Source organism: Sceloporus occidentalis, unplaced genomic scaffold (assembly GCF_023333645.1).
Source record: "Sceloporus occidentalis isolate IW3139 unplaced genomic scaffold, rSceOcc1.0.p SCAF_216, whole genome shotgun sequence".
Lineage (NCBI taxonomy): Eukaryota > Metazoa > Chordata > Lepidosauria > Squamata > Phrynosomatidae > Sceloporus > Sceloporus occidentalis.
In genome coordinates this window covers 1,295,156-1,322,281 of record NW_028317196.1, presented here as the reverse complement: position 1 = coordinate 1,322,281, position 27,126 = coordinate 1,295,156, and the positions used below count along the sequence as shown (strand labels likewise).

The 27,126-nt window shown below is 39.6% G+C and overlaps 1 protein-coding gene across 4 annotated transcripts in view; it reads left to right on the top strand.

The window, feature by feature from the left end:
• LOC149277369 (ERC protein 2-like) overlaps positions 1-27,126 on the top strand; it is a 153,121-nt gene that overhangs the window by 47,800 nt on the left and 78,195 nt on the right. Inside the window, exons 9-15 of one of the 4 annotated variants that reach the window (XM_089503008.1) lie at positions 2,499-2,636; positions 4,423-4,563; positions 4,787-4,927; positions 7,424-7,459; positions 10,581-10,610; positions 11,468-11,661; positions 26,297-26,432. In XM_089503008.1, coding sequence (XP_089359134.1) covers positions 2,499-2,636; positions 4,423-4,563; positions 4,787-4,927; positions 7,424-7,459; positions 10,581-10,610; positions 11,468-11,661; positions 26,297-26,432 — 816 coding nt within the window. Of the gene's footprint in view, positions 1-2,498; positions 2,637-4,422; positions 4,564-4,786; positions 4,928-7,423; positions 7,460-10,580; positions 10,611-11,467; positions 11,662-20,299; positions 20,312-26,296; positions 26,433-27,126 lie in introns of all 4 variants that reach the window. The other 3 variants (XM_089503011.1, XM_089503009.1, XM_089503010.1) reach the window with 3 other exon arrangements.

Here is a 27,126-nt window from a genome sequence, read left to right as displayed (position 1 = left end):
GTGAGAAAATTCTGTATTTATTTTGGGTGAAATAACTAGAAATGGAGGGGGGGGGGTAAATCTAAATGTTACATCACTTTTGTAATGTAGAGCGCAGATACATTGTTAATGTAATACAGACCTTTTTCAAACATGAAAAGAAATCACTTAGCTTTGGAAAAGCATATGGTCGATGTCATTCAACAGGTCTTATACTTCTTATATTATTTTGCCGTGTCCTGTATATGTTAAGAAGTCCGCGAGAAATCAGATTCCCTCCTTCCGCCACAAAAAAAAAGTGAAATCATTTCTGTGGCAATGGCAGATTTTTAATAAAATGATTTCACGGTGAATAATAATCGACCGTTGTTATTCTTTCGAGAGCACTCAGCGTCGGGTAATTTAAGATGTACATTTATTTTATCCGCTCGTCGGAACGTCGTCTCATTAGAAGCCGATTCTCCAGGCTACGTTCTCGCTTATTTTCCTTAGATGTGCGAATTATAAAACAAAGATGTGTTTTCTTCCATTTAATGAGTTTTGTTGACACGTAGGAAGCGCGTTTGTGAGGAGATACTTTGTTGGTTGTGTGAAGGAAGGGGGTTTGACTAACGGCGCCTGGACTTTGAAATGAATTTATATATCACTTTTTTTATACAGTTTTTCTTGATACGTTGATTAACGATACCCGGGGTGCCATTAATATTCTTGGACCGGCTGTATCCTCAAGAGCTGCAGAGTAACGCGGAAAAAGTAGTCAGCCGTGAACCAGACATTTCACATTCCGTGCCACACGTGGGCTGCTCACCAAGTTCACCGGGGGCTATTCACCATCAGGTTAAGTGAACCTGTTTCCCGAGGTTCTGGCCGACTGCTCTGCCCTGTGGAAGGGTCACTTTGGCTAATTTGTGGCTGAACAGAGAAAGAATGCCATTTTTATTGGGATCGGTGGGTATGTCTCCCGATAAAGAGGGTATCGACGTCTAGAAAATAGCCCATGTAGGCTAAGATGGGCTCCTAGAGGAACATTCCTCGGGGTTATTTAATATTCTCTTTATTGGGCCACCTTTGGGCTGAAGAGCTTAAGGCGAGACTGAGTTGGAGGTGACCACTGACCCCAGTAAGCCTTATTCAAGCTGTAGTCAATGTTTCCTCCCCGTTGCTTGGGGTCCTCCAGTTGCCAATGAGTAGAGCTCCTGAGTTGAGTTTCCGTCTGGAATCGAGGGAGACCCAACTTGGGACGACTCATGGAAGTCCAAAGAAGATGACACAGGACGGACGGAAGGGACGTAGGGTATGTATTAAAAGGAATTGTTATGTGAAGATGTAACCCCTTTTCTATAATAAATATATCTTTATATTATTAACGTGTTCCTTCCTAGCTCTGGGCCCTGTCTTCACGCAGTAATAATAAAGGTATGACTGCGTTTCAGAAACATACGCAGCCGTCCTTTCCAAGACAGGGAGCGAGCGGCTTTCATTTCACTTTATGCCCGGTCGGTTTGGCTGCATGTTTTGAGTTAAACCCCGCGGCCCTTTGTGTATTTTATATCTCCCGTGAACGTTCCTGTTCCGCAGTAACCCAATTCTTATCAGGTTATCCCCTAATCCAGTGTTTATGCGCATACATTATCTACTCGGTTTTTTTTTTGTTTTCATGTTAAACACATGTCACAGTAATATATATGTCACTAAACTCGAAACAACAATATGGAATATATTTTCCTATTTGTTGAGACTTCTTGCCAGAAATGCCTTTCAATGGTATAAGCGTGATATGTAAGAAGCGTTTTGAAATCCTTTGGTTAAACAAACGCCGAAGTAATCCCTGAATACAAAGGCAGAGCCTCTCGCTTCTCATTGTGTCGGGGATTATAGAGGAATATGTTTTACTCTATGAAAGGACCCTCTGCTGCCCAAAACTGCCAAGTATAAAAAAGCCATTATTCACCTGGAATGCGGAGCTAACATCATCGCCCGCCCCGTGATGTCACACTTTGGCTCCGAGAGCCGTTTCCGAAGTCTCCCTGAAACACTTGGCAGCTCCTCGTTCGTTAAATTGGATGTGAAAAGAAATCTAGAGAGCCGGAGTTAGCGGCTTTTTAAAGATAGAAGGAAACTTACGGATCCGCGGCAGTAAAGTTGTAGCTTTTTTGTGAATAAACTTTAAGGTTATGTTTGGAAACTTCCCTTTTTCATCAATTTAAAAATCTATTTTGTATCAGCTTCTATTGTATAATTGTTTTTTTTATGTTAGTTTGTAGTTATTAAGAATTGTTTAATGTTTTTTGGGGTTTTTTTTAACTACAAAACTAACAGACTGTAAATTCCCATATGTATAATGGTGATAAAATAACCACAAAAAAGAATAAAAAAACCAATTGTACAATAGAAGCTGATAAGATACAAGTGAGCACGGATATATAATAACATAATATAATATATAATAATATAACATAGCCTTCAGCTATAGTATTTCATATGCCCCCAAATCCCAACTGGTTTTGCTCTATTCACAGATCGAAAATCTCCAGGAACAGCTCAGAGACAAAGACAAGCAGCTCGGAAACCTGAAGGATCGAGTGAAGTCGTTGCAGACGGATTCTAGTAACACCGACACGGCGTTGGCCACTCTGGAAGAGGCGCTTTCGGAGAAGGTAACCATTCCGTAATTCAGTTAGTAAACCCAAGGGGCATGGTGATTTCCCCGCTTTCTGTTCAAAATATTACAAAAAGTAACGTTTTAAAAAAGATTTCTCTTTGAAACGAGATTTCAGGTTATTGGGCCAACAAAAAGTGACAGAAACTTTCTATCTCTGTCCAATAAAATGTATCACCTTGGACCAATGGTTCCATCTTCTCTTGGTCCAATATGGCTACATCATTACCCTGATTAATCTTCTGTTCATAGAATACTCTCCTTTCCATGGCAAAGTTGTTGTTTTAGTATTATTTGACACCAGACTGTAGTATTTCTTTTCAGTGGTCATCTCAGGGATGTTAATGTATCATTAGAGATTAGAGATTCATAACCGGGCTTTCACCTGGACAAACACCGGGTTGTTTTTCTGGGTTCTAATAACCTGATTTGTCTGTTTTTCCTAAAAGTCATTATGATTTCAAAGATAAAATGTATCTCAAAGGCCATCATTAAATATGTATTCCATCTGCCCGAAGAAAGGGCTCAAGTTGGATATTAACTGCAAATGCGAACGATGGGAATAAATTCAGTATATTTCAGAGCCTTTTTTTTGTTTTAAGTCCGGTCTTACCATATGGACATACCTCGCGAGCGATTGACCGTCCCGAGGAGATACGCAGTCCCGTTCAGCCTCCAATCCCGCTAATGTGATAAAAAATGCAAACTATTAGCCTTCCAGAATAACCTAAAAAAATAATAATAAAAGTTTTAGGGAACGAGGGTCTCCTGCCAATGCAAATACACACGAAACAGAAACACATCGTGGATGGTTCTACGCGTTAGTTGTTAATCAAGCAGAACCGTGTAACAGATGTTCTTGACGTTATAATTCACGCTGATGACAGGTACGGTAGATCTTCCATCAATGATTGACTCGAGCAGAACACGCAGTTTATTAAAACAGAAGGTAATCGCTTAAACGAAATTACACTAAGTGGAAAGATCGCCGTAGTCGAGTCGTTTCCAAACATGCGCCGGATGATGGGCTGAATCCACGTTTTATTGACGTTTCTTTTGGGTTACGGATTACGGTACAAATAAAAAAGACCCCGCGATGCCGGACGAACGTTAATGGTGATTCACAAAGTTCTTAAGTGTTATTCCTCTTCATTTACAAAGTGATGTTTTTTCCCCCCCAACGTCCAGTTCCTTCGTTGTTTCTGATAGAATAGAAGTTGTGGCACGGCAGGTGTATTTAAAGTCCCCACCAGCCATAGATATTATTGGATAGAATGCCGTTATATGCCCTCTATACTATAATCTATTATATACTGGAAAAACATTACAAACCCTGCTATTAATCGTAAAGGAAGAATGAGTCTGTTCTAAGAAGTTCATGATCTAGAACAGGCGACTGGTAAGGCCAACACGATAGGTGAAGATCGGGCGAGGTAAGAAGGTCTGGGTGAAGATAGAGGAGAAGGTTTGAGGTGGTGAAGTTTGAAGGACTTTTTTTTTGAGGTTTTAGGGAAAAATAAGAGAATTTGAGTATGAATAGGATGGGCAATAAAGACAATGTATCTCTGTAAGTGAAAGTGAGTTTCACTCGAGGAAGAGTGAAGCCCTAATGAGGGTGAGAAAAGGGTTTTCATGGCAGGTCCTGACACCATTGTAGTGCTGAATATCACGTCAACATAAGCAAAAAAGATACAACGCTCCGTGTTGGGGTTAAACCAGGAAGAATAAAGCAAACACCGGCTTGTAAAACTTCGAGTTCTAATCCCTGCTTCCTATTTTTTAAGGAGAGAATAATCGAACGCTTAAAAGAACAAAGGGAGAAAGATGATCGTGAAAGACTGGAAGAGATTGAAAACTACAAAAAAGAAAATAAAGACCTTAAAGAGAAAATCAACGCTTTACAGGCTGAACTCAACGAAAAGGAGGTGAGACTGGACCGGGGGGCACGAGGGTCTCTACGCAAGCCGTAAGCGCAGCGCACGATGATGCAATTCTGGGTTCCTCTCAATGAGAGCATTATTTGGCGGAATAAGACGGGATTTTACCGTCGGAAGGCTTTATTTCTGCGTTTGTTCTGCGTCCGGTTGTTGTTTTTTGTATGAAATGTTTCTTAATTGACGTTTTTGCTTCTATTTGATTTCCACTTAGTCGAGTTTAATCGACCTGAAAGAACACGCGTCCTCCTTGGCCTCGTCGGGAATGAAGAGAGACTCCAAATTAAAATCTCTGGAAATGGCCATCGAACAAAAGAAAGAGGAATGTAACAAGCTGGAGGCTCAGCTGAAAAAGGTAAGCGGAGGGAGAGCGATTGCAGGCAGCCTGTAAGCGTCTGTCGGGTGTCACCCGTGTGCTGATAATCGGGTATCAGGGATGTCATTCTACAGGAACACGGACTTGAAAGACTTCTTTGAACTTGGAAAAAAACATCCCAACTGTCTGTCTGGTGTTTGGAAAGTTTCACCAGTAGAGCATCAGGAGAAATAGATTATAAGAGCAGGGTGTGATCGGAATATCCGCAAATATCTGCCGGCCGCCTCTTATGGCTTCACGGAAAAAGAACTTACTTAAAATTGGCCAAAAGGAGAAGCCCCATAGTGGAGCTTTCAATATATTTAAAGAGGGATTCCAATATAACCCCCAGCGCTGTATACAGTAATATAACCCCCAGTGCTGTATACAGTAATATAACCCCCCAGCGCTGTATACAGTAATATAACCCCCAGCGCTGTATACAGTAATAACCCCCAGCGCTGTATACAGTAATAACCCCCAGCGCTGTATACAGTAATATAACCCCCAGTGCTGTATACAGTAATATAACCCCCCAGCGCTGTATACAGTAATATAACCCCCAGCGCTGTATACAGTAATAACCCCCAGCGCTGTATACAGTAATATAACCCCCAGCGCTGTATACAGTAATATAACCCCCAGTGCTGTATACAGTAATATAACCCCCAGTGCTGTATACAGTAATATAACCCCCCAGCGCTGTATACAGTAATATAACCCCCAGTGCTGTATACAGTAATATAACCCCCCAGCACTGTATACAGTAATATAACCCCCCAGCTCTGTATACAGTAATATAACCCCCAGCGCTGTATACAGTAATATAACCCCCAGCGCTGTGTACAGTAATATAACCCCCAGCGCTGTATACAGTAATATAACCCCCAGCGCTGTATACAGTAATATAACCCCCCAGCGCTGTATACAGTAATACCCCCCAGCGCTGTATACAGTAATATAACCCCCAGTGCTGTATACAGTAATATAACCCCCAGTGCTGTATACAGTAATATAACCCCCCAGTGCTGTATACAGTAATATAACCCCCAGCGCTGTATACAGTAATATAACCCCCCAGTGCTGTATACAGTAATATAACCCCCAGCACTGTATACAGTAATATAACCCCCCAGCGCTGTATACAGTAATAACCCCCAGCGCTGTATACAGTAATATAACCCCCCAGCGCTGTATACAGTAATAACTCCCCAGTGGCATTGTTTTTAGGGAACTTTTTTTGTGGCTTGACGGCTGATCTCTTCTCTTTACCCAATTAGTTATTAACTCATAATGTCTAAAATTCCTGAAGATTCCGGCCCTCGGAGACTTTCCTCCCCTTCCGTCTCCGTCATTGTAAGAAAGCCGCTTAAATAAAGGCGATATTTCTCTTTACTGTACAAAGCATTATCCTTCAGATTGATGAATTGTAGGCGATTTGTTCCTCTAAACGGATAAGCGCGGTATCTGTGCTTTACAGCTCTAAATATTTAATGTTCACTTAACCCCTTACATTCCAAACGGTCTCAACGCGGACCTTAAAATAACCGTCGGAAGATGAATGCTCCGGTTACTCGATACGCTAAACGTCAGATGTTTGGTCGCTTCCCATTCCTTTCTTAAAATAAAAATCATACACGGAACGAACGGCATTAAAACGAATGGCCCCAAAAAATAGAATTTTCCGCTTAAAGTAACCAATCGGCTTATTTTGAATGCCTAATTTTTGAGATATGTAAAAAAAAATTAGAAGACAGAAAAGTGTCTTAAAAGTGATAGTTTTGTAATTTTTAGTAACATTTTACCCAACAAACCTATTTTTTTTATCAGATTAGAATTTGTATTAATAATAATTATTCAGTGTATGGGTTTTATTTGATCAAAACTGCATAAAGTGATGTATTAAGAACAAAAGACCCGATTTCTGCCTTTTTGTATACAGCTGCTTTGAAAATGGATCACTCGCAACAAGTGTTTATATTTTCTTTAATCTTCACCCAAATCTTTTCACCGCAGGTACGGTGTTCGTTATATGACCCCCCAACGATCCGCATTAAGAAAAATGAATTCCGCGTACTGAACAACGGCTCTTAATTAATCTTTTCTTATTACTATCTTTGAAAATCCAGTGATGAATTATCATCCGGGCCAAACGTATTCCGAGTGATTCATTGCACGCGCTCGGCACTTAATGCATCATCAAAAGTGGACAGCTTTCTTTATTTCACGGGTTATTTAACTTTAGAAAAGGGAAAGTAATACAAACATTACATTTTCTGAAACTAGCTATTCTCTTTTCGGAGCCAAAACAAACATTTATATTTCCCGAGCGCGTCTCGCTTTCACTCCGGAATGTCGAGGAGCCCGACGTTCCACGGATCTGCCACCAGCTTTTGTACCAAATACGACGGGTTTGTGGAATTATTGCTGTTTTTCCTGAATCTTTTTCCTTCTTCTCCTGTCTGTGTTTCGTTCCTTCCCGTCTTACCAATGTAGCAAGCGGAGCAATTGTTCAATCAGATGTACAACCCTGTAAGTCCCTTCCGCCATCGCTCCGCCGCGCATGGGAGGCCGTTCGTGTCGCACCCCAAAGCACCGTGATCCCAATGCTTGTATCTCCTCCTGCTTTTTCATACCAGATGTTATTTATCATTTATCTCAAATATTTTTTTTATTTTTTTTAAAACACCGCAATTGAACGCGTCATTAATTATTTTGCACCCGGCATCGTGGCATGCAATAACGTCTTGGCGTAAATGCTTCAAATACTTTGCAGGATCCTTCGCAAATACGATGTATTTTTATTATTATTATGATAATTTTTTTATTATTATTATATATTTTTATTATTATATATTTATTATTACAATTATTATATATTATTATTTATTATTTTATTTATTTATTAACATGGTTAATTTTGTTTACAAATGATGTAAATTTGTATTTTGATACAAAACAATATGAAAAAAGCCATATTGCCACTGTATCCCCTTTCCCTAATCCAGTGGGGTTGGTAGCTGTTTGAAGTTTGTGGGATTTGGGTTAAGCATCACCCGGAGAGCTACCTCTTGGCCACCTCTGACCCGTAAACCGAAGTGCAGCCGACATGTTCCGTAGGGTGGTACCACCGACGACTCCTTGTTTTTTTACCCGGTCCTACTTTCTGCAGCTCAGCACACATGGTTTTGTTGACCCGGCGGCTTTGCCCTCATTTCAAACCCTGCATTCCCATCCCTGACTCTGGCAACAGTTATCCCGAAAACGCTGACATGATTTTCGATAATTAAAGTAAGCAGACGCTCAGCTTTAATCATTGTCTGACTAACATGTGGTTAAAAAGCCCCCGGGGGGACAGCACGGCTAATTATTACTGTCTCGAATCCCCAAAGCGCGGCCCGCAGAATGCGTTAATCTTCTTGGTTCGCCTTTCTTTGCTCGTCTCCCATGTCGGTGTCGACCCGGCTTGGTGGTTCATTTGCAATCACTTTGATCCATGGAACTCGCTGAAAGGTTTCTTTAAATGTTCGTTATGTTACAATTTAGCAATTTGGCGAATAACTGGAAAATGATTTGAAGAATAACCGTAAACGAGGAGGTTTATTATAGAATCAGGTTCTGGTTTGTACAGAACGTTGTGTAGAATACCACTTCCGAGCCCGAAATTAGCTGTAGGGGACGTAAGAAATGGTTTCCCGCAGTGGAGACGCAGGGAAATCCACGTATTAAATCATTTATTGCTCTGTTTGGGTTGGGGCGAGATATTAGAGAAAGCGCTCTGTTCAGGAGAGGGCTCGCTGCGGTCAGCCTGGGGGCAACGTCAGCGTCCATCAAATGTAATGGCCAGGAGCAGATTTGGAAGCCAACGTGGCCAATTGCACTCATTCCATCCTTTCTCAGAGGGATTCAAACCCCTTTACCAGGAGCATAGAAAAGATCCAGTCCTAGAGTAAACTCAGCCTTAATCTACTCTAGCCCCTCCTGGTGCCAATATATGAAATTACAATTAAATCCACAAGAGAAAACTTTTCTGCGGCAAGGTCTCCAAATCATAGAGGTCTGGGGGCAGATTACCTCCTTGCCCCTACCCCCCCTCGCATTCCGGCTTGGTGAAAAAGCAACAGAAACACAATCTACTAATATATCATATAATGACATTACACTGATATGATCGGGAGCTGCGACCTTCTGATTGATTTTCCTCCGAAAGATCCTGCAAAGTATGCTGAGCGCGCATGTTCTGTTGTGTATATTACAGCTGTTTGGAATGTTCATCAGACATTTACGGAACAAATGTTTATGAATGAAATGATAATGTTAATTCAAATATATATATATGTGTGTGTGTATATATATATAGATATATAGATATATAGATATATATATATATATACACCCTGAACATATACCTCTATATACGGTGTGTTCTAGGGTTACTATCTATTCACTGAGGGCCAAACTAGCTCATAGAATAATGCGAGATTAAATAAAGAGAATAAACCCCTTTCTCCTCTCTCTAATGCATGCTTGCTGAGGTCCATGAACGTCTTTCCCACGTATTGTTCAATGTAATATTTCACTTCTAATTTATAAATATTCACATTAAACAATCTGAAAATACTTCCCTTCCCCCAAAATCTGGTACCACTTTGATATTTGCTATTAAATGTATTAGAGTGAAAAAAAAAATATATATATAAAAAACAAATATATATATATATAAATAAAATAATAATAATAATAAATATAATATATAAATAATAATAATATATCTACACAATCAGTTAACAATTTGTGTGTGTTATTTTACGGTAAAATGCCAGCTTGTTAAAGAAAGAATATGATCAGACCCTGTAAAGGAAACCCATAGTAAGTACAAGTTGGTTGTATGTGAAAAGTGTTATTTTTGGGATATTTCCATTCTATTGCAGAAAATAACGTTCTTTAATGCAGTGACGTATTCAGTAAGTGGAGAGAGGGGCTTTTGCTTTGCACACAGACACTCACGTGGGCATTTCTTGGGCACTGACTGAGCAACATTTGGTTTTATTGCTCAACAGGAAGTACAGCGTGCGGCAGTAATTTGGTTCCCCCAGCCAGCAGAAAAAGCTTATGTGCAATTTCCAATAAGTCATGTAAAAAAAAAATATTAAAAGAGTATTAAATGCTATGAAATGGAGCTGAGTAGGCAGAAAAAAACCTGTATCCTACTTTCTTATTATTAATGCAAAATTAAGGCTAATCAGGAGTGCCTGCCCAGGGCAGAAAAACGCTATCTCGCTAAATGCGGCGTCGTTGACATTGGTCTATTAGCGTTAATGCCGCACACATATAACCATTATGTTTTTTGCATATTATGAGCATAAAAGCAGACATTTTCCTCTTTATGTTATGAACGCTCTTAACAAACAATATATTTATTTTTCCAAAAAGTTATTTTTTTTAAAAAAAATCTGATATTAATTTCAAGTTATTTACATCAAAATAATTTTATATTGTATTTATTTTTTGTTTCCATTGCATAGAATTCCAACCTTCTCGCAGCCGTATTGGTACATTAAAATTTTTTATTTTCTGCACGTTCTTTTTACTGCCACATAATGTCGTTTTCTTGCTTGCTTGCCTTGTTTTTTCTCTTGCTTACTCTTTGAAGGCGCCGGGTAGGAGTAATGACACGCAGGGGGTATGCTACCTGTTCATTTATTTCCCGTTGTCTGTCGCTGTGGTGTATGTGAGTCAACGTGGGTGAAGAACAATTGTTCTACCGTGTGGTTAAATGACTTTATTGTGTTGTGTCTGTTGTGTTTTATCTGCCTGATGCATGAAATTGTCTTGTTTTTCAAGAAATGTAATGTCTGGAGCTGGGTAAAATATAAAAAAAAATGTCCAAACCGTTTCCTGATATGTTGCGTTATGATGTCACTGCCCACGTGATGCAGTTGACCAAGAAAACTCAACAAAACTTGATTTTTTTCCCCGTGGGAATTACATCCATTTTCACCCAGCTCTGTTATTGTATACATTTTTAGCTTTGAAAAAAATGACATTTTTAAACTAAAAAATATTGATAAGAAACACTGATTATTCGACCCACTGTCTCGTTTCAAATTATTTACGTCATTAATTGTCCGTAAATATTTATGATATAATTATATATAAATATATACTTTTCTGATTTACCTGCTGGGCTCCAAATATTTTAAACTTAACACTGCAAGCTTCATTTTCACCCGTATAGGGTGTTATTTTTACTGCCCGCCACAGCCGAACTCTCCTCGCTTTGGGGGTTACGTATAATAAGTGATTCTGGCTCAAACTATAGGGAAGTCATTCTGTCGTCATAGCAACCAACAGAATCTCCCTTCTGATTGGTCCACTCTATTGATGGCGATGGCGGCAAAGAACTTTTTTTTAGACTTTGTACCAGAATGGGCTTATACGGAGCACCCAGTGTTTTTTTTATTTTTTTTTGTGGGGGGGGACTTCTCACTTCTTTGCACCACCACAGAGTTAGAATAACCCCCGGAATTTGTATTTAAGGCCCACGAAGCGGAGGAAGACCCGAGAATAAACCCAGAACTCACAGACAGGCTGAAACAGCTGGATAACGATGTCTGTTACTACCGGGAGGAGTGTGGAAAAGCCCAGGCCGAGGTGAACAGACTTCTCCAGATCCTGAAGGAGGTCGAGAATGAGAAGAATGATAAAGACAAGCAAATTGCTGAGCTGGAAAGGTATCTTTTTTTGTTGCTTTATCTTTTTTTTCCAAAATAACAGGACCGGAGCTGCGTTGTTTGCAATGAACCCTTCTGACTGTTCATGTCGGTACATCGTGGCAGGTAAAGCCTTAATCGAGCTTCTATTGAGCTGGGGCGATAGTAGGTGACACAAAATACCATAGAGATGCCTTCTGCTTTGGCATTCAGGTAACATCTCTATGGTTTCTTTGTGATGACACCTCCAGCCAGAGATCAGACCCTCTGACGCTGGAAGTAGAAGCACGAAAAGACTTAATTTGCCAATCAACGGCATTAAGAACTGTCACCACGTGCGCTCCCCTTCAAATGTTTGGGGTCAATTAGAAATGTCCTGGTTTTTGAAAGAAAAGCAGATTTTTTGTATTAAAATGGATCAGAAATCCAGCACAGATGGGGTTAATGCTGTAAATTCTTGTGGAATATCGTCATTGGCGTACAGAGGCCCTTTATCCCATCTATCACTCCCATCACTCCTATCACTTCCATCACTCCTGTGTTCCAATGGCACGTTGTGTTCGCTGAGCCAAGTCTTAGTTTAAAAGGGTAATCGATCGTTAGAAAACCCTTTTGCGATTATGTGACACCCAGAAATTTCCATGGAAACAGCTCAGTGACCCCAAACTTTTGAACTATAGCGTATGTTTAGAAAGAAAGAAAGAAAAATACACATTTTGCAATCGCTCAATCTCATTTTTGCGAAAAATCAGGTTTCCCACTATTTCAGGTTCATTGCGAGGCAGAAACCACGTTTTCCCGTAAACACCCAAATTTTGCTCTGCTATTTTTGTTACCTGCCTGTTAAAGGCCGGGGGGGGGGGGGGCAAAGTTTTTTATATTCAGATTCTGTTATTTTTGGATACTTTTCCACAGGTGTGTTTTTATCTACCGATTTGGCCAAAACTCACATTCTGTCAGCTGGAGAAAAAGAAACCTACTTGGTTTTTGTGGGTTTTGGCACTTCAGGAAATGATGCATTAGCAGTAACCCTTTGCTAACCCCAGTTATCTAATCTAAACATTATTTCTGGCTGAGCAGGATGTATGTACATTGATGGTATCTTTCTCCTTATAAATTAAAACATCGACTGTCACAAAAATCTTCCCTTTAATAAAAAAAAACCCCTTTCTACTGCCTCCGGCACCGATTTCCTCCATGTTATTTATATGCTATATGTATACGTCTGGGGAAAGAGTTAAAATAATGGATTTTTAAGTCTTTAATGCCATAAAAACACGTTTGGATCAAATTTTTGATTCTTTTCCCTTAAAACTTAAAACTGTTTTTTTTTTGCTCAAAACAGAATTATTACAGTGCGTTAATTGGTTTTGATATTATTGTTTAATGATATTACCCAAAGTTTTTATTTTTAATATCGTAAGCTTGGTGTCCCCTATTAGAGGTAGATTTAGTGTCTGTAAGAAGCAGCAATACGCTTTACAGCTGCTGTAAAAACTCTGTCCTGAACAGGCAGATCCTATAACATTGTGAGTCGAGGCCATGCAAACAGCGCCGTAAAGTGAGGTTGCCAAAGAGAATCACTATTGCCAAAAACTTTTTATACACGCAATGATGATGTCACGCGTTCGCGTTTAATAAATTATTGAGTAATAATATGCATTTTTTAATGAGAGCTTTAGCAGGAAAATATGTTGACTTTATCAAAATGTATTTTTTTCTTCTTTTTTTTTCTGCCTTTTTTCAGCTACGGGTGAGTAAACCGACGGCTCGTTTAATTATTTTGAGTGCACGCTCGGTCGGGGGCCGGTTACTCGGGGGCTGAAAGCATGCCGGGTCATTCCTCTTGCGTGTAACATGCAACATGTATGCAAATCTTTAACAATGACTTTGTGCATCTCTCCTGAATGAATGACGTGTGGGGTTAACCCTTTTACTGCCGTTGGCTGAGCAGAGATCTGGTGTCCCGCCAACCGAGAGCCATTTAAAAATCTCAAGTATTTAATTTTCTATTAAATCTGTTTACAGAATAAAAGATATAATATATATCGTGCTGATTATGTCACCCGGTCCTTTCTACTAATTAGGTGATTTTAGGTGCTCGAGAGATGCCCCTTAGGAGAGCACAGGGTTAATTCTGCCTCCATGTCTTTTGTGAGGTTTGTGGGGGGGGGGCTGTATAATGTCAGGGGCTTTTTGAAGTTTACATCTGCCCCCCCCCCCCAGCAGGGGATAGATTTAGTTAAAAGGTAGCTATTGGGATTCCTTGGTTGGATGAAACGAAAGAAATACATTTTTATTTGCATTTTGGGGGGGTTTCTAGGTTTCTGCTTCCCCTGTATGTCTCAGAGGGTACGATTTGCCCCGTATGGTGCTTTGCATGTATGAAATGACGCGAGCGCGCAGAATGCCTGCATGACCCGTCTGGGACTACGTCCGACGTTAAAAGCCTTACGCGGACCCCTTGCTCTGGTATAAAATGAGTGCCGGATTTATTCCCCCCAGAGGATTCATCATTTGGGATCACTTGTGGCAGGTTATGTATAAAAAGTGGTCTTAACGCCATGGCGACCAATGAAATGAACGAACGTGAGAAAAGCCCCCTTTTGAAACCCTGCTGCAGGACCCCTGGGTATTTTAGACCACAGGGGCATTTTTTTTTTGGAATTTCTGGCAATCTCATGTTTCTGCCCATAGAGAAGACGTCTTTAGCAGAAATATCACTATTATTATTGTTGGGGTCCCGTAACGCGTATAATATGTCTGATGGTCGTGGCGATCGGCCCTCGCGGCCGAGGGGAGACAGAATAACCCATCTGCTTGCCATAAACGAGTTGTTTTCCTCCGCGGGAGGGGAACTGACGATCGTCTTCTGCTTATTTATGAAGTTACTAAATATTTATAAAATGTCCTTGTGGCCATCGTCTTTTATTGCTAAAGTCTCCGAGGACGTGTAATGTTTTACGAGGCGGTTAATCGAAGGGTTACTGCGGTCTCAGCGATGCCGAGCCATAAACAATAACACGTTTCACAATGAAATTGTGGGATACGCTTTGGTTTTGTAACCGGGTTTTATTGATTTGGGATTTTACCAAAATAGCAATTTGGGAACAATGAGATGTTTCGAAGAATCCAAATAATGAAATTCAGATCCTTGTCCGCGTTTCCCAAACAATTTGCCGCAAAAAGCTGAAATCAGTAGCGATAAATAGAGCGGCCCCCGGCCAAATCTTTTGGGGTTTTTTTATGGCTTGGCTGCTCTGAGGTTTTGCACAGAGGTTGGCGAGACTCGTACTCCACGGAGCTCCTATAACGAGACGATCGCGATGAGACAACGCTTTCCCGGGACTGTAGCGAATCCGTCTGATACAAAGCGATCGTTCTGCTGAATAGAAAGAAGAAAAAGATACATTTATCAAAACGTCTGCGTTTTATTTAAAAAGTAGCCTTCTCAAAAAGTTAACGTTTCCTGATATTTATTAATCTATTAATATATTATATTGATCTAAACAGATATTTGCCTATAGCTTCATTTTTATTAGGATCGTAGCCCAAAAGTTAAATCCCATCGCCCCCGTGATCTAATATTAGCATGCAGTTCCCACCATAGGGGGCCATAGTATGTGTTATGCCAGGGGCGTCCAGCCTGCGGCCCTCCAGCTGCTGCAGGACTACATCTCCCACACTCCTCAGCCAGCCCCTTAGCTGAAAGAGCATTATGGGAGATGTAGTCCTGCAGCTGCTGGAGGGCCGCAGGTTGGACGCCCCTGTGTTATGCTATAAGGCTCTAAGTGGTTGTTAACAGGACCCGCTGGGACCTTTGGCAGAATTTTGCTTTGTGATTAACCCCTTTATGTCTATAAACTTATAGCATATGTTATAGTTTATAACCAGCCAATGATCATGTCATATACTTTTTATTACATCTGGTTTCCGTCTGCTTATTCGAGTCATTAAGATCTTGTCATACAGCTATATATATATATATATATATATATATATAGGTATATGGGACCAATTGCTCTGATATGCACAGACTCTGCCGTAAAGCAATAACCCCAGTAAGGTTTAGAAGCAGAGGGCGGAACCAAATATCACATGACCACCTAAAATGGCGATCTCGAGGCCAACAGATAAATCTATTTATAGAAATATCACAATTCTTCCATCCTGTATATCACACGGCATTCTTATATAACCCCATACACTTCTATGCATATACAATTCTATACATTCTATATGATATTTTGTTTTGCAAAAAAATCTTCACTTTTAAGGACCTTCCCGTACTAAGTTAATATGATTTTCAGCAATTGCTCCAATATATATATATATATATATATATACTTATGACGTATATGTTGATGGAAACCTGGGGAGGAAAATACTACTTTCCACCCATTATTTTGTTTTTTGGAGATGTGTAATTTTTCCTCCCCACGTCGTGCGCACGTTTACAGCAACACGTATGGACCGGAGGGAACTCGTTCATACAGTGTTTCAAAAAGATGAAAATTGAAACCATTTTCCTCTTAATTAAAACGTAAATATTTAGCATAAGAGGGTACGAGATTCATAGAGGAGACAGATAGCCGGTAATAAGCAGTTGAAAGCGTTCGCTCCGAAATAAATGTTGCATAATTGTGGCAACTGTTTCCTGATGTTAGAGCGTCGGGTGTCCGGTGACACATAAACCTAACACAAAATGTGCTCATCGTGTGTGTTCACCTGTCAATAATATAGAACATCGCGCTTCTTCTGAGTATTTAGTCGTTTGCTGCGGCGTTAACTTTAAAGTCTTGCATTTAGAGCAAATGTTAACACTTTTTTAACGCCATTTTTCTCGCGTGTCATCCATCTTTGTTTATTAAACATTACATATGAGGTGTGTTTCGGTGACATTTAAACCTCCTCTATGACGTCAGTCGTCTAACGAGACGGATACATTTGTTTACTAAATGTTTACGCTGAAATCTCCGGGGACCGTAAACAAAATACAGTGTTAACTTTTAAAGATTTTGGAGAAAGGAAAAAAAAAAACACACATTGTTGACATTGTTTCATATTTATCTTACATATGCTCTAAAATGACTCTTAAGGGCACCTTTTGAGCTCTTCAACACAGATGAACTAAGTTAACAAATTAAGGATGCTTATGTTGACAGTAATTATCTCCCTAAAGGAGTGGATTCTAATTGCTTTAAATGAAACATATTTTATTTGTTCCATCTTTACCCATTAAACGTAGATACATTGAGAGTGTTTTATTTGGGCCAAACACCGGAGATGTCTCTTTTCTGTGTCTACGTCGGGCTTTTCCTAAGATGCGGAAAAAGTTGTAAGCATTCTGAACGCATTATGATATCCGGACCACCCTCGCCCCGTGTCCGGCGTGAAGCGTGGGGTGCAGGGATGGTATTCCGTAATCACGTTAATGGGTTTGAGGGATAGAGCGGCCACCAACGTATCAACGCGCACTGCATCCACTCCTCCGGGTCCGTCCAGGCATTAACAACAAGACAGTTTATACACAGGCATGCGCATGGAGCCACCAGATTAGATAATGAATGAGGGAGCGGAGCATTCATTATGTTAAATGGATAACCGCCCTATAATCGTGACACCGGGAGATTATTTCGTGAATTATTACGGCTCATTTAGAAAAGTAAATTGGTTTTTAAGAGCATGAGAAACGTTTTGCTGTTAAAGGTCCGAATGTCACTTGATAAATACGGCTGGGGATTTGAACTCCCGTCATCCGCCCGCTCCAGGGAGAGGTACGAGATGACACATCGCCGGCCCGTAATGAATGGAGCGCATTTATCTAGCTGATATTACTGCTTCATTTTTAAAAATAATGGCTTCGGGAGGGGGTTTGACATTCAACATAAAAACTTTAGATAATTTACCCAAATTAAAGCAATTCTTACCTAAAAATAATAATAATATAAAAACATTATTTTTTTCCCTTCTGTTACTTTGTATAAATTTAAAATTGAACTCAGAACTTTTAAATATTATTAGTTTTTAATCAACACGGGCGAGGGGCTTCAAAGAATATTTTTTGTGCGGGTTCAGAGAGATAAAAGGATATTTACAATTATTTATACAAGACATCGGAAGAATACTTTAACGCGCAATATTATTTGTTTTCATATTTTTTTTGCAAAAAGCGGAAGATTTCGCAGATATTAACCCTCTATAAGGTTGACCCTTAGCCTTCTGTTGATTGGCCAACTGTATAAATATCGGCAAAAGAGACCCACGGGAGAATGGACATTAATCAAGGAAGAGACAGCTCTTTTATAGTGTTTAGTTTGTGTTTGTTTTAAGTTGCCATTTTTATTTCAAATAGAATTTTATTAACTTAAAAAAAATAATAATAATGTTTATAGAACAAGCCGTATCATATCACGTTAGACAAATATTGACTGCACACGAGGATTAGCCTGGAAAAGACAGCCTCTCCGGGGGTAAAGAAATGAGTTTACTGAGATAATAGTCGACCGCAGAAGATATTCTCGCCATCCACCCTTCACTTTTTTTTCCCTTTTTGTTTACATAATAATCTTGTATGTTTTCTTTCTAAACATTTGATATTTGGGAAATTTGGCTTAATATTCCTCGAGGAATTTCATTCATGCGCGCAGCTGTCAAGTCTTTGTAGATGGCGGAATTCGGAGTGTGAATCAAATCATCTGTTTTAACCAATATTGTGTTTGTGATTCCGATTAAACAAATAATAATTTAGAATTATTTTTGGAAAATGAATGCTTGGTTACCGGGGGGGGGGGGGGGCATCCAACCATCATTTGATTTCCCTGTTTGACTTTAATAACACCGTACCATTTCTCCGTGCCAGACGGGAACCTGAGACGCTTATTTTGGAATGGAGTTTGATGCTTTTAATATTTTATCATCGGCTCTAATATATACACAGCCAGATGTCTGGCACTAGCATGGCCGTGTTCACCATGGGCCGACTCAAAAATTATTGTTCTTTAAGGTTTTTGGGGCATTTCCATAAAGAGATTATTTGGCGCTAGTGCAGTAAATGGACCAACCATTTATACTAATTGTATCCCCAGATATTTGGCTGCGAGTATTAAATAGTAAGTGTAATACTTGGGTACTACATCAATCTGCTGATATACTGAGCCACGAAACCTGCTACATCCCGGGCCCCTAAATCCCTACATTAAAGCTGGAATCTATTAGCGATTGCCTTTTTTTGCTCAGTTTTAGAATGTGAATCCAGGCACTTGGCGGCTGGGATTAGCCTCTTGATTGCTGTTTTTTAAATTGCAATTCCATTTTTGTCCTCTGGGGGCATCTGGATTAAAATGTGATCTTTATGCAGCATTTACTCCTGACTGGATCCTTTCTGTGCCATCACATGGGCTTCCCATGCAGTTTTGTTTGGCAAGCACCAATGGACAGCCCTTGGCAGTGATCTCTGCACTTGTTACCTGTTGTGACCGGGTATGGGACAGGTTTTGGACTCTCCTGTTTCTCAGTAAATTGCCTTCTTGTCCCTAACCCAACACTTACAACCATTTATATAAAATAAAAATAATTATGTAATATTTTAAAACATATCTTTACACATCTTTTCTTCACTGCTAATGTTTCTTCTGATTAAGGGGATACCATTTTATGTTTTATATAAAGGAGCAAGACCTGCCACGAAAGAAAGAGGGGTAAATCCCTTGAACAGCGTCTCGGTGAAAATGGAAATCCACTTAATGGTCTTTTATAGGACTGAGACTGCCCTGAAAGTATATAAAACTGAGCTCTTTAGTTAAATGGACCTCTTCATCACTCTTTGTCCTCATATGGTGTGACGTCACATAACCGGTGCATGTAGCGGGATGAAGAACATGGAAGGGAGGAGTTGGAGATTTTTACAGTTTTTTGTTTGTTGGTGTCCTGCGTTCGTAGGTTCATTCTCGTTGTCCGAGTATTACGCTGATGCTGAGTTGTAACGCCAGTGCTTTGCCTCTCAGTGCTGCTGGTCCGCGTTGCTGCGTTTCGGTGGGAGGTTAAGCCTCCCTAAGATCTGGGAGGTCTCCAGGACCCTGACACGCAACTCAAAGCCATCTGCAGTTTTGCGAGCTGTCAGTTTGACAAAAACCAAGAGCCGGCGTTAGTTATTTACAGATAATATTTTCAGGGGGAAAAAATGTGATTTGTAATAGACGTGTGCAGATGCCGTCTGGGATCGGCCCACGTTATTCCGATGCTAAACCCTCTCTCCCAGATGCCCAGAATCACACAGAAGGGCTCAGCGAGGAAACAGATACCGAACAATCATTTTACATTCATCACCACTGGCAGCTATTTGTATAATTTGTATAATTTTAACACTATCAGGGGCATTTACATCTTATATTTTTTTTATGTTGTCTTTTCCAAAATGACTAATTGAAAATGCTAAATATTTACATTTATTTTGGACAAGGAGTGTTTAAGCCGGACTAGACACCATTCCTGAAGGTCATGGTTCCTTTTTTTCTGGCACTTAATTCTTTTGGGCAAATTGTTGGGATCTTAACCTAAAATCCAAACATGACATCACTTGGGATTTCTCGATTAATCTCTTTATTCTGATGTCACTATATAGAGTATATGGAAGCTTGTGGAACCTTTTGGTGACCAGTATGTCCCTAGAGTAAGATTTCAAGACCTTAGAGGTCCCTCAAGAACATGTTGGCACTGTTCATGATACAACTACAAGTGCAGGACTCAAGGAGGCATTAACCCTTTGCATGAAACCCCCAAGCAGAGCAGAAATCACACCTCTTTCCGCCATATTTGTAGTCGTCCCATTGTGTTGGCCGGCAGAACTAAACTAAACCCGTTACAGCTCTCCCCACTTCTAGCCGTGGGAACGGGCTTTCTCGCTGGAACGATTCTTATTTATTTACTTCTCTCAGTCGAAGCACTTAGTGATATGATCAGGCGTGAACTGCCGTGTGTCACAAGGATGTTATGGGTGTCCAAGTACACATATCCCCGGCACATGCTTTCGGATTGTCCTGATGTGTCACGTAACAGAAGTAATGCAATCGGGTGCGAGTAACGGAAGAAGCTGCCGCCGACGGGCCGTGTATGGGGACGCAAATGAGACACCGGAGGGGCTGTGAAAATAAGCAGCCTGGAAAGGGTAACAAACGCTAAAGAATATATCTACCGGGCTTCAAATCTGGAATTTGGGCCAATAATTTAAAATAACGTTAAAAAAGAATCGCAAAATCATAAAGTCCTTTTTTAATTATATTACCCAACATTGTAACAAATCCTCTCCATGTAAAATATATAAATAGCCTATTTTAATCGTTGTGTATTATTTAAGTTTTTTTGGGGGTGTTATTGGATAATTAATGTTGCTTGAAAAATATTAATAATTTTTTTACTACAGATTCCCTTTAAAGCAGGGTTTGGTTTCCGACGCGCAGCTTTACGGGGAGTGACTTTACGAGCCCTTTTGGTCAGATGACCCACAGAAAATTCCAAGAAATCAGTTTTTTTAAATATATAAAGAAATACAGATTATTATGATTATTTGTAAGGATTGTAGCAGAGGGGAACCAGATTTTTTTTGGTAATTCAGGAATATGACTCATTTTATTTGGTTTGGGAACAGATGACATATTTTGCTGACGTTCTTATCTGGTGCCATGTAGGTGCGAATAACGTTGGTGCTGGGCGATCTGAAAAGCTATTTTTTGGGACGATATCCAAGAATAATCAACACGTCTTCAACCGTTCGCTTGTCCTCTTAACTTTATAGACTTGAACTGTTTATTTTACAGCTGAATGTACAATAGGACATTTTCTTTAAAAAAAAAAAAATCTTCATAAAAAGCATTTGGCAACAGGCATTAAAAACGTCTCTGTTTTGGGGAAAGGCCGGCTTCCTGGCAGCAATGCTTTATAAGTTACCATCTCATAATAATCATATATGGCTTCTGACTTTGGGGTCGCCGTTCATATGGGAGTTAAGGGGGGGGGGTTGGCCGGTATGGAATACGCCGAGGCATTTAATATTCAGTTCTATTGATTATGTGTCGCCCATTGGATAATGCAGAACATCTAGAATAAAATTAATAATTACAATATTTTTTCAGAATATGGATCTCTCCATTTGCAATAATTATCTCCCCAGCCCAGTGCAAAGAAAGCGTTCCCTGCCTCACTTTACTGCATGTTGTAAAACAGCTGAGCCGCTGATAAAGCGTTGCTGACTTTTCATTGATCTGTGAGAGCCTGGAATAGGAAGAGCGAATGAGAGCCTAAGAATTTTTTTTTGTTTTTTTCTGAAGTTCCTTTTTTTTTAAAAGAAAGCTTCGAAAAAAACTATAAAAGTGTGTATTTTTGTGGCGCAGTCCCTTTAAATAACACTTTTCTGATTAAACAAACAGGGACTCGGGTCGTGTTTGTCGAAGCCGGTTTTTCTTTTCTTTATAACATAATGCGTTTTTTTCGAATGCTTCTTGTAGGCAGGTGCGCATCCACAGCGAGCGAGGCGCGCTAATTCTTGGTAGGTAGGAAATCAGAAAATGCCTCTTTACATAAAAGCTTTTCTTCTTGAAAAGAAAGCGTTGAGAGATTTCAGGAGGAAGTTTGCCCAGCGCTTTCGTAACGGCGACACAATGAGACAACACAAACAGGCAGCGGGACACAATTCACATCGCTGTCACCGGCACGACAGATACGAAAATACTCAAAAATACCCAAACGCGGCCAAAAACCTTCATGTGTTAAGTGCCGAGAATTCACTGGAAACATGAGAGCGAATTCTGCTTTTGGAACTTGCGTTTCAAAATGTAGCCCAAATGATCTAATTCCAGGTGACCCCGTGGATTTCTAGGGTCGGGGGGGGGGTACAGGCAAGGTTTTATAAGCCACTATGTTTAGTTTAGAGGCATCGGCCTCTTTTTAAAGTAAAGATTTTAAAAAATGTATTTTTACATAAAATATTCACTATTTGGAATCACTTTTGTACAGGACATATGATTTTTTTTATAACAAATATACTATAAATGTAATAATTATAGAATAAACACATTTTGCTAGTGATAGAAACAGGGAGTTTTTAAAAATTTTTTTTTACTTTTTCTAAAATTATAGACTTTTAGCTATTTTTTTATTATTTTTTTTTTTATTATATTTCTTTAAAAGAATACATATTGTAAGGGTGCCTGTCGGGGACAAAAGGTTTACACTGGATGTTTTGAGAAGCCACTCCATATTTAACCCATTATAAAGAAACCCAACTAATTTGGAACAAACCAGTATTTATTAGAGACTCCTCGTTAATAGCATTGCTTGTTTCATTAACCATATATTGTTATATTGTAGCAAAATGTAAAAATGAAAATTAGGTGGTTAGGCTTGTGTAAGAACATGGACAAATAGACCCGAAGAGAGGTAGTTTACTCTGGCAGGGTCATAGAAACCGGTTATTCCGCGAGGAATTGGGGGCGTGAATAAACCGTCTCCTTTGGCCCAAACCATTAAACCTTCGGGTATAACTGGAGAGAAACTGGGAATTATAGATTATGGCCGCAGCTGCCAAGAAATCAGAGGAATGTGTGAAAGCTGCATATTTTAGTGGAAACTGGCACTTTTTACACTGTGTAAGAGCATTTAAACTATATTTTATTTATTTTAATGTAGCTCTTATAGTAAAAGTCCAGAATAAACATCATATTAAAGGCAGCGTTGGTGTTTCCATGAGTGTAAACCCAATGCTTTGGTTTACGAGATTTTGCCAAAGCGACACCAAAAAACACCAAAGCTTAGACCGCACCGCTCCAGGTCGGAACGGCCCTTTCGAAACAATTTTGAACCGGTACGAGGAGCCAGGAACAAGGGGTCGCAGGGGTCGACCCCTGTAGTGACGCCGGTGGATATGGGGGTCTACAGTAACAGTGCTCCGAACTAATATTAATACAAAAGCAGAGCGATCCATCAAACTAACGTTTCCCTTTTATGTCAGGCGACCCCATGGCCAAAATTCTTCAGTCCCCCCAAAAGGAGACAATGACCTCTGATATCCTAAATGTAAACCCCATACGTGAAAACAAGTGACATTAAAGCAATATGTAATATTCTACATAGACCTTATAGCCCCTGACATTTACCTAAAACAGTCACTAATTTAAATGACTGAGCATTAAAGATAATTTATAGAAGTCACGTCATGGGCTCTTTGTTCCCCGCAGATCATTAAACACGAATAACAGATTGGGTTTGTCGGAATAAAAGAAATATGCATTTTTAAAATCTACATTAAGTGAAAATGAGACGTGGTATTTGGACTCGTACGCCCCGAATACCCGGGATCTCATTTACACGGGCCGCGCAAATCTTTCCTGAGCTTTCATCGCCCGATGCAAATCAACGCCTAGGAATTCTCCTGAGAAGTATTGCTTCGCGTGAAACGCTCTCCTGTACAGCGTGAGACTTTCAGGCCGGAGAACGAATGAATCGGAGCCTCCCAGGGCCATCGTTTTAACGAATGACGTAGAAAGACCTGCCGTAAAGCAATCGCCCATGTGTGGTACACGAGCGGGGGGCGTGGCCTTAATATCACATGATTACCTGCAATGGGGAATTTCATTTCAGAAGAAATGATTTCATATCTTTTAGGGGCCACTATATACATTGAACAAGATGTAGAGTCACGTAAATGCTGTGTCAGCTTTTCCTTCGGATTAGAGATTTTTGTTTTCTAATTTTAGAATGTATTGGGGGGGAGGGATAAAAAAGGTAAAGAATCTGTTAGAAAAGTCTAATAAACATTTGTCCAGTACGGTTCTAAAATACGATGGGTCCGGCCTTCTCCTTCAAAGGGTTGTTGGCATGAATTTGGCAGAATTACCTGTAACGTTTTCGTTAGAGATCTCTGAGCTTCCTGCTTTCCTGTTACCAAACTTTTTAAGAACGCACTTGAAGAAAGATCCGTGTCTAAAAAAACCCCATCTGTCTTATTTATCTGCTGCATTTGAGGATAATTCCAGCAGAATAAGGTATAGGAAAGACTCTGTTTATTTTACTTGGTGAGGCTGTTTGTCTTACGGCTGCTGGATTCTGCTTTTTCTCCGATTGTCTGCTTTTTATCTGTATTTATTTTTCTCTGAGGACCTCTTCCAGTTACTGGCCTTTGTCACCGCTATGAATGACGCGTTCTACGCACGGGGCAGTAAGGAGGAGGCTATTTAATGCATTAGAATGAGCAGCGAGGAATATTAAGATAGATAGATAGATGTGTGATTATCATTCATTTTCAGGAGACTTCATATTTTATGATGTAAAATGTGTCAAATGCGGCCCATGATGTCACATTATGGCAGAGCCTCTTCAGAACTCAATCACGGAGCACAGAGGTCAGATGAGGGGTGAGGGTTTCTATTTGGAGGTTTCATAACCAAAGTGCAGGATACATCGCAGCTTTAGAAGCCGTCACATTCTGTAGGGAACAGTTTTGCATCTTTGAAGGAAGTCTCTTTAAAACGTCCCTTTAAATAAACAGGTGACATCCAAAAATCTTTCATCATCCATCCCATTTGCCGCACGTTTCCAGGAAAGACCGCACTGCGGCAAATGCAGAAAACAACCCGGCTGACCACGGATTGAACTGGCCGGCGATGTGATTGGGGTTACGTATCGGCGCTTTTAAGATGCACAGGGCATTTTCTGTTTAAAGTTGAGTGTATATTTTCCTTGTAGGAAAGTGTATACACTCAGCTTCCTCCTTCTTAAAAGTTTGTAGAAAGAACTGGTCATTGTCAAAGACAAATTGTATAGCTTGTGTTCATGATCAGATCTGGCAAACGCCGGCCCATTATAAGGTTCATAGGATCTGTAAATTGCATGAGACCGCTTGCTGCATTTTACTTTAAATCATAAACACATGAGTAAGATTAATCTGTATTCCAGCGCTCGCCGTCAGCGTAAGTTTACATATTTCTTTTCATCGGAGGTCAAATTTACAATTTTGGCATAAAAGGGAATTTCCCTTCAAAATGTGCTTATATAACAAGTTTTATAAACAGTCTTGAATAGCTTTGTGAATATCTGTTTCATATTTGGCGGAGGGGAGATTTTTTCTTTTCTTTTCGGTAAGGGCGGCTAATATGGAGAATTCACAGCTGAGCGACAGGCTGGCCGATTCGGCTGATTCTTTGGTAACGTAGTAGATATTTTTGTAGTCAGAAAGGAAAGAGGGTTACGACTTGAATTAACGTTATTTACGTAGATATCAAGGATTACGGTTATCAAGAATTGTTAAAATATTTTAAATATATTCCAAAAATAACAAATTAACTAGAGTTTGTCATGCAGAGACTTAAATCGCCCTTATCGATGTATTTTACCCGACTTTTATGGTCAACAATAAAATCTGCTTATGGTTTTTTTTTTAATATTAAAATATGATTCATGTATTATTTAGCTTTAAAGGAAATATTTTTTGTAATCCCCCCCCCCAATTTATTTATTTTAGTTTATTTTGACTTACCCGCTCGCTTCTGTATTAATGTGTTATGGGGGGGGCTAGTTAATAGGGTTTAAAGTTTTTTTAGTTGTTTGCTAAGTTTTCAAAGATCTTTAATTTGAAATGAATCTTGACGCTGATTTTTGGTTCTAGGCTCATGAAAGATCAGAACAAGAAGGCGTCCAACGTCAAGTACAACCAACAAGCCGAGAAGAAGAAAAACGCGCAGCTTATGGAAGACACTCGGAGGAGAGATGACAACATCCCGGATAACTCTCAGCACATGCAGGTCAGCCCATTGCTTTATGGAGCGAAAATACAGGATTTTGTCTGAAAATGTTCCTAAAAATCACTCGTCATGTCGAAATACCCCACTGTTTTTTGGCATATAGTGAAACTTCAGAAATCCCCAAGAGGGCAGATGATGGAAGACACATAATAAAAAAAAATATTTTTATAATATGGTAATTTAAAAAAATATTATTATTATAATTTAATGCATTTTATTTTTCTTTTAGCAACATATCTCCCTTTATTATCTGGTAATTAATAAAAAAAAAGAACTTTTTCTATAACAAGTGACTACTGATCAAGTGGAGATCGTTCAGTAAATGAATGAGTGCGATAATCTGCTTCACGCATTGTGTTAAAAAGTTGATTGACTAAAAGATAAAAAATATAATTTGCCATTGTGGCAAAAAAAATCGAACCTTAGAATTGAATTATATTTGAACTACATGTTTGCTTCCAATTTCACAATTTATAAATATTTTTTAAATCTATATGAAGTGGAGGACGGCTACTATCTTTAAAAAATCCTCAGAGGGGCCAAGTTTTTGGTTGGTTTAAGTCCGTTGAGGAACATTTTTTGTCTTTTGAGAATGGCTTTTTAATTTGGAACGTTAGTTTCTTGCATGTCGTTTGTTGCCCTCACAATTGCCTCGATTTTTTTGTTGGGTTTAAGAAATTCCCCAATATGGGGA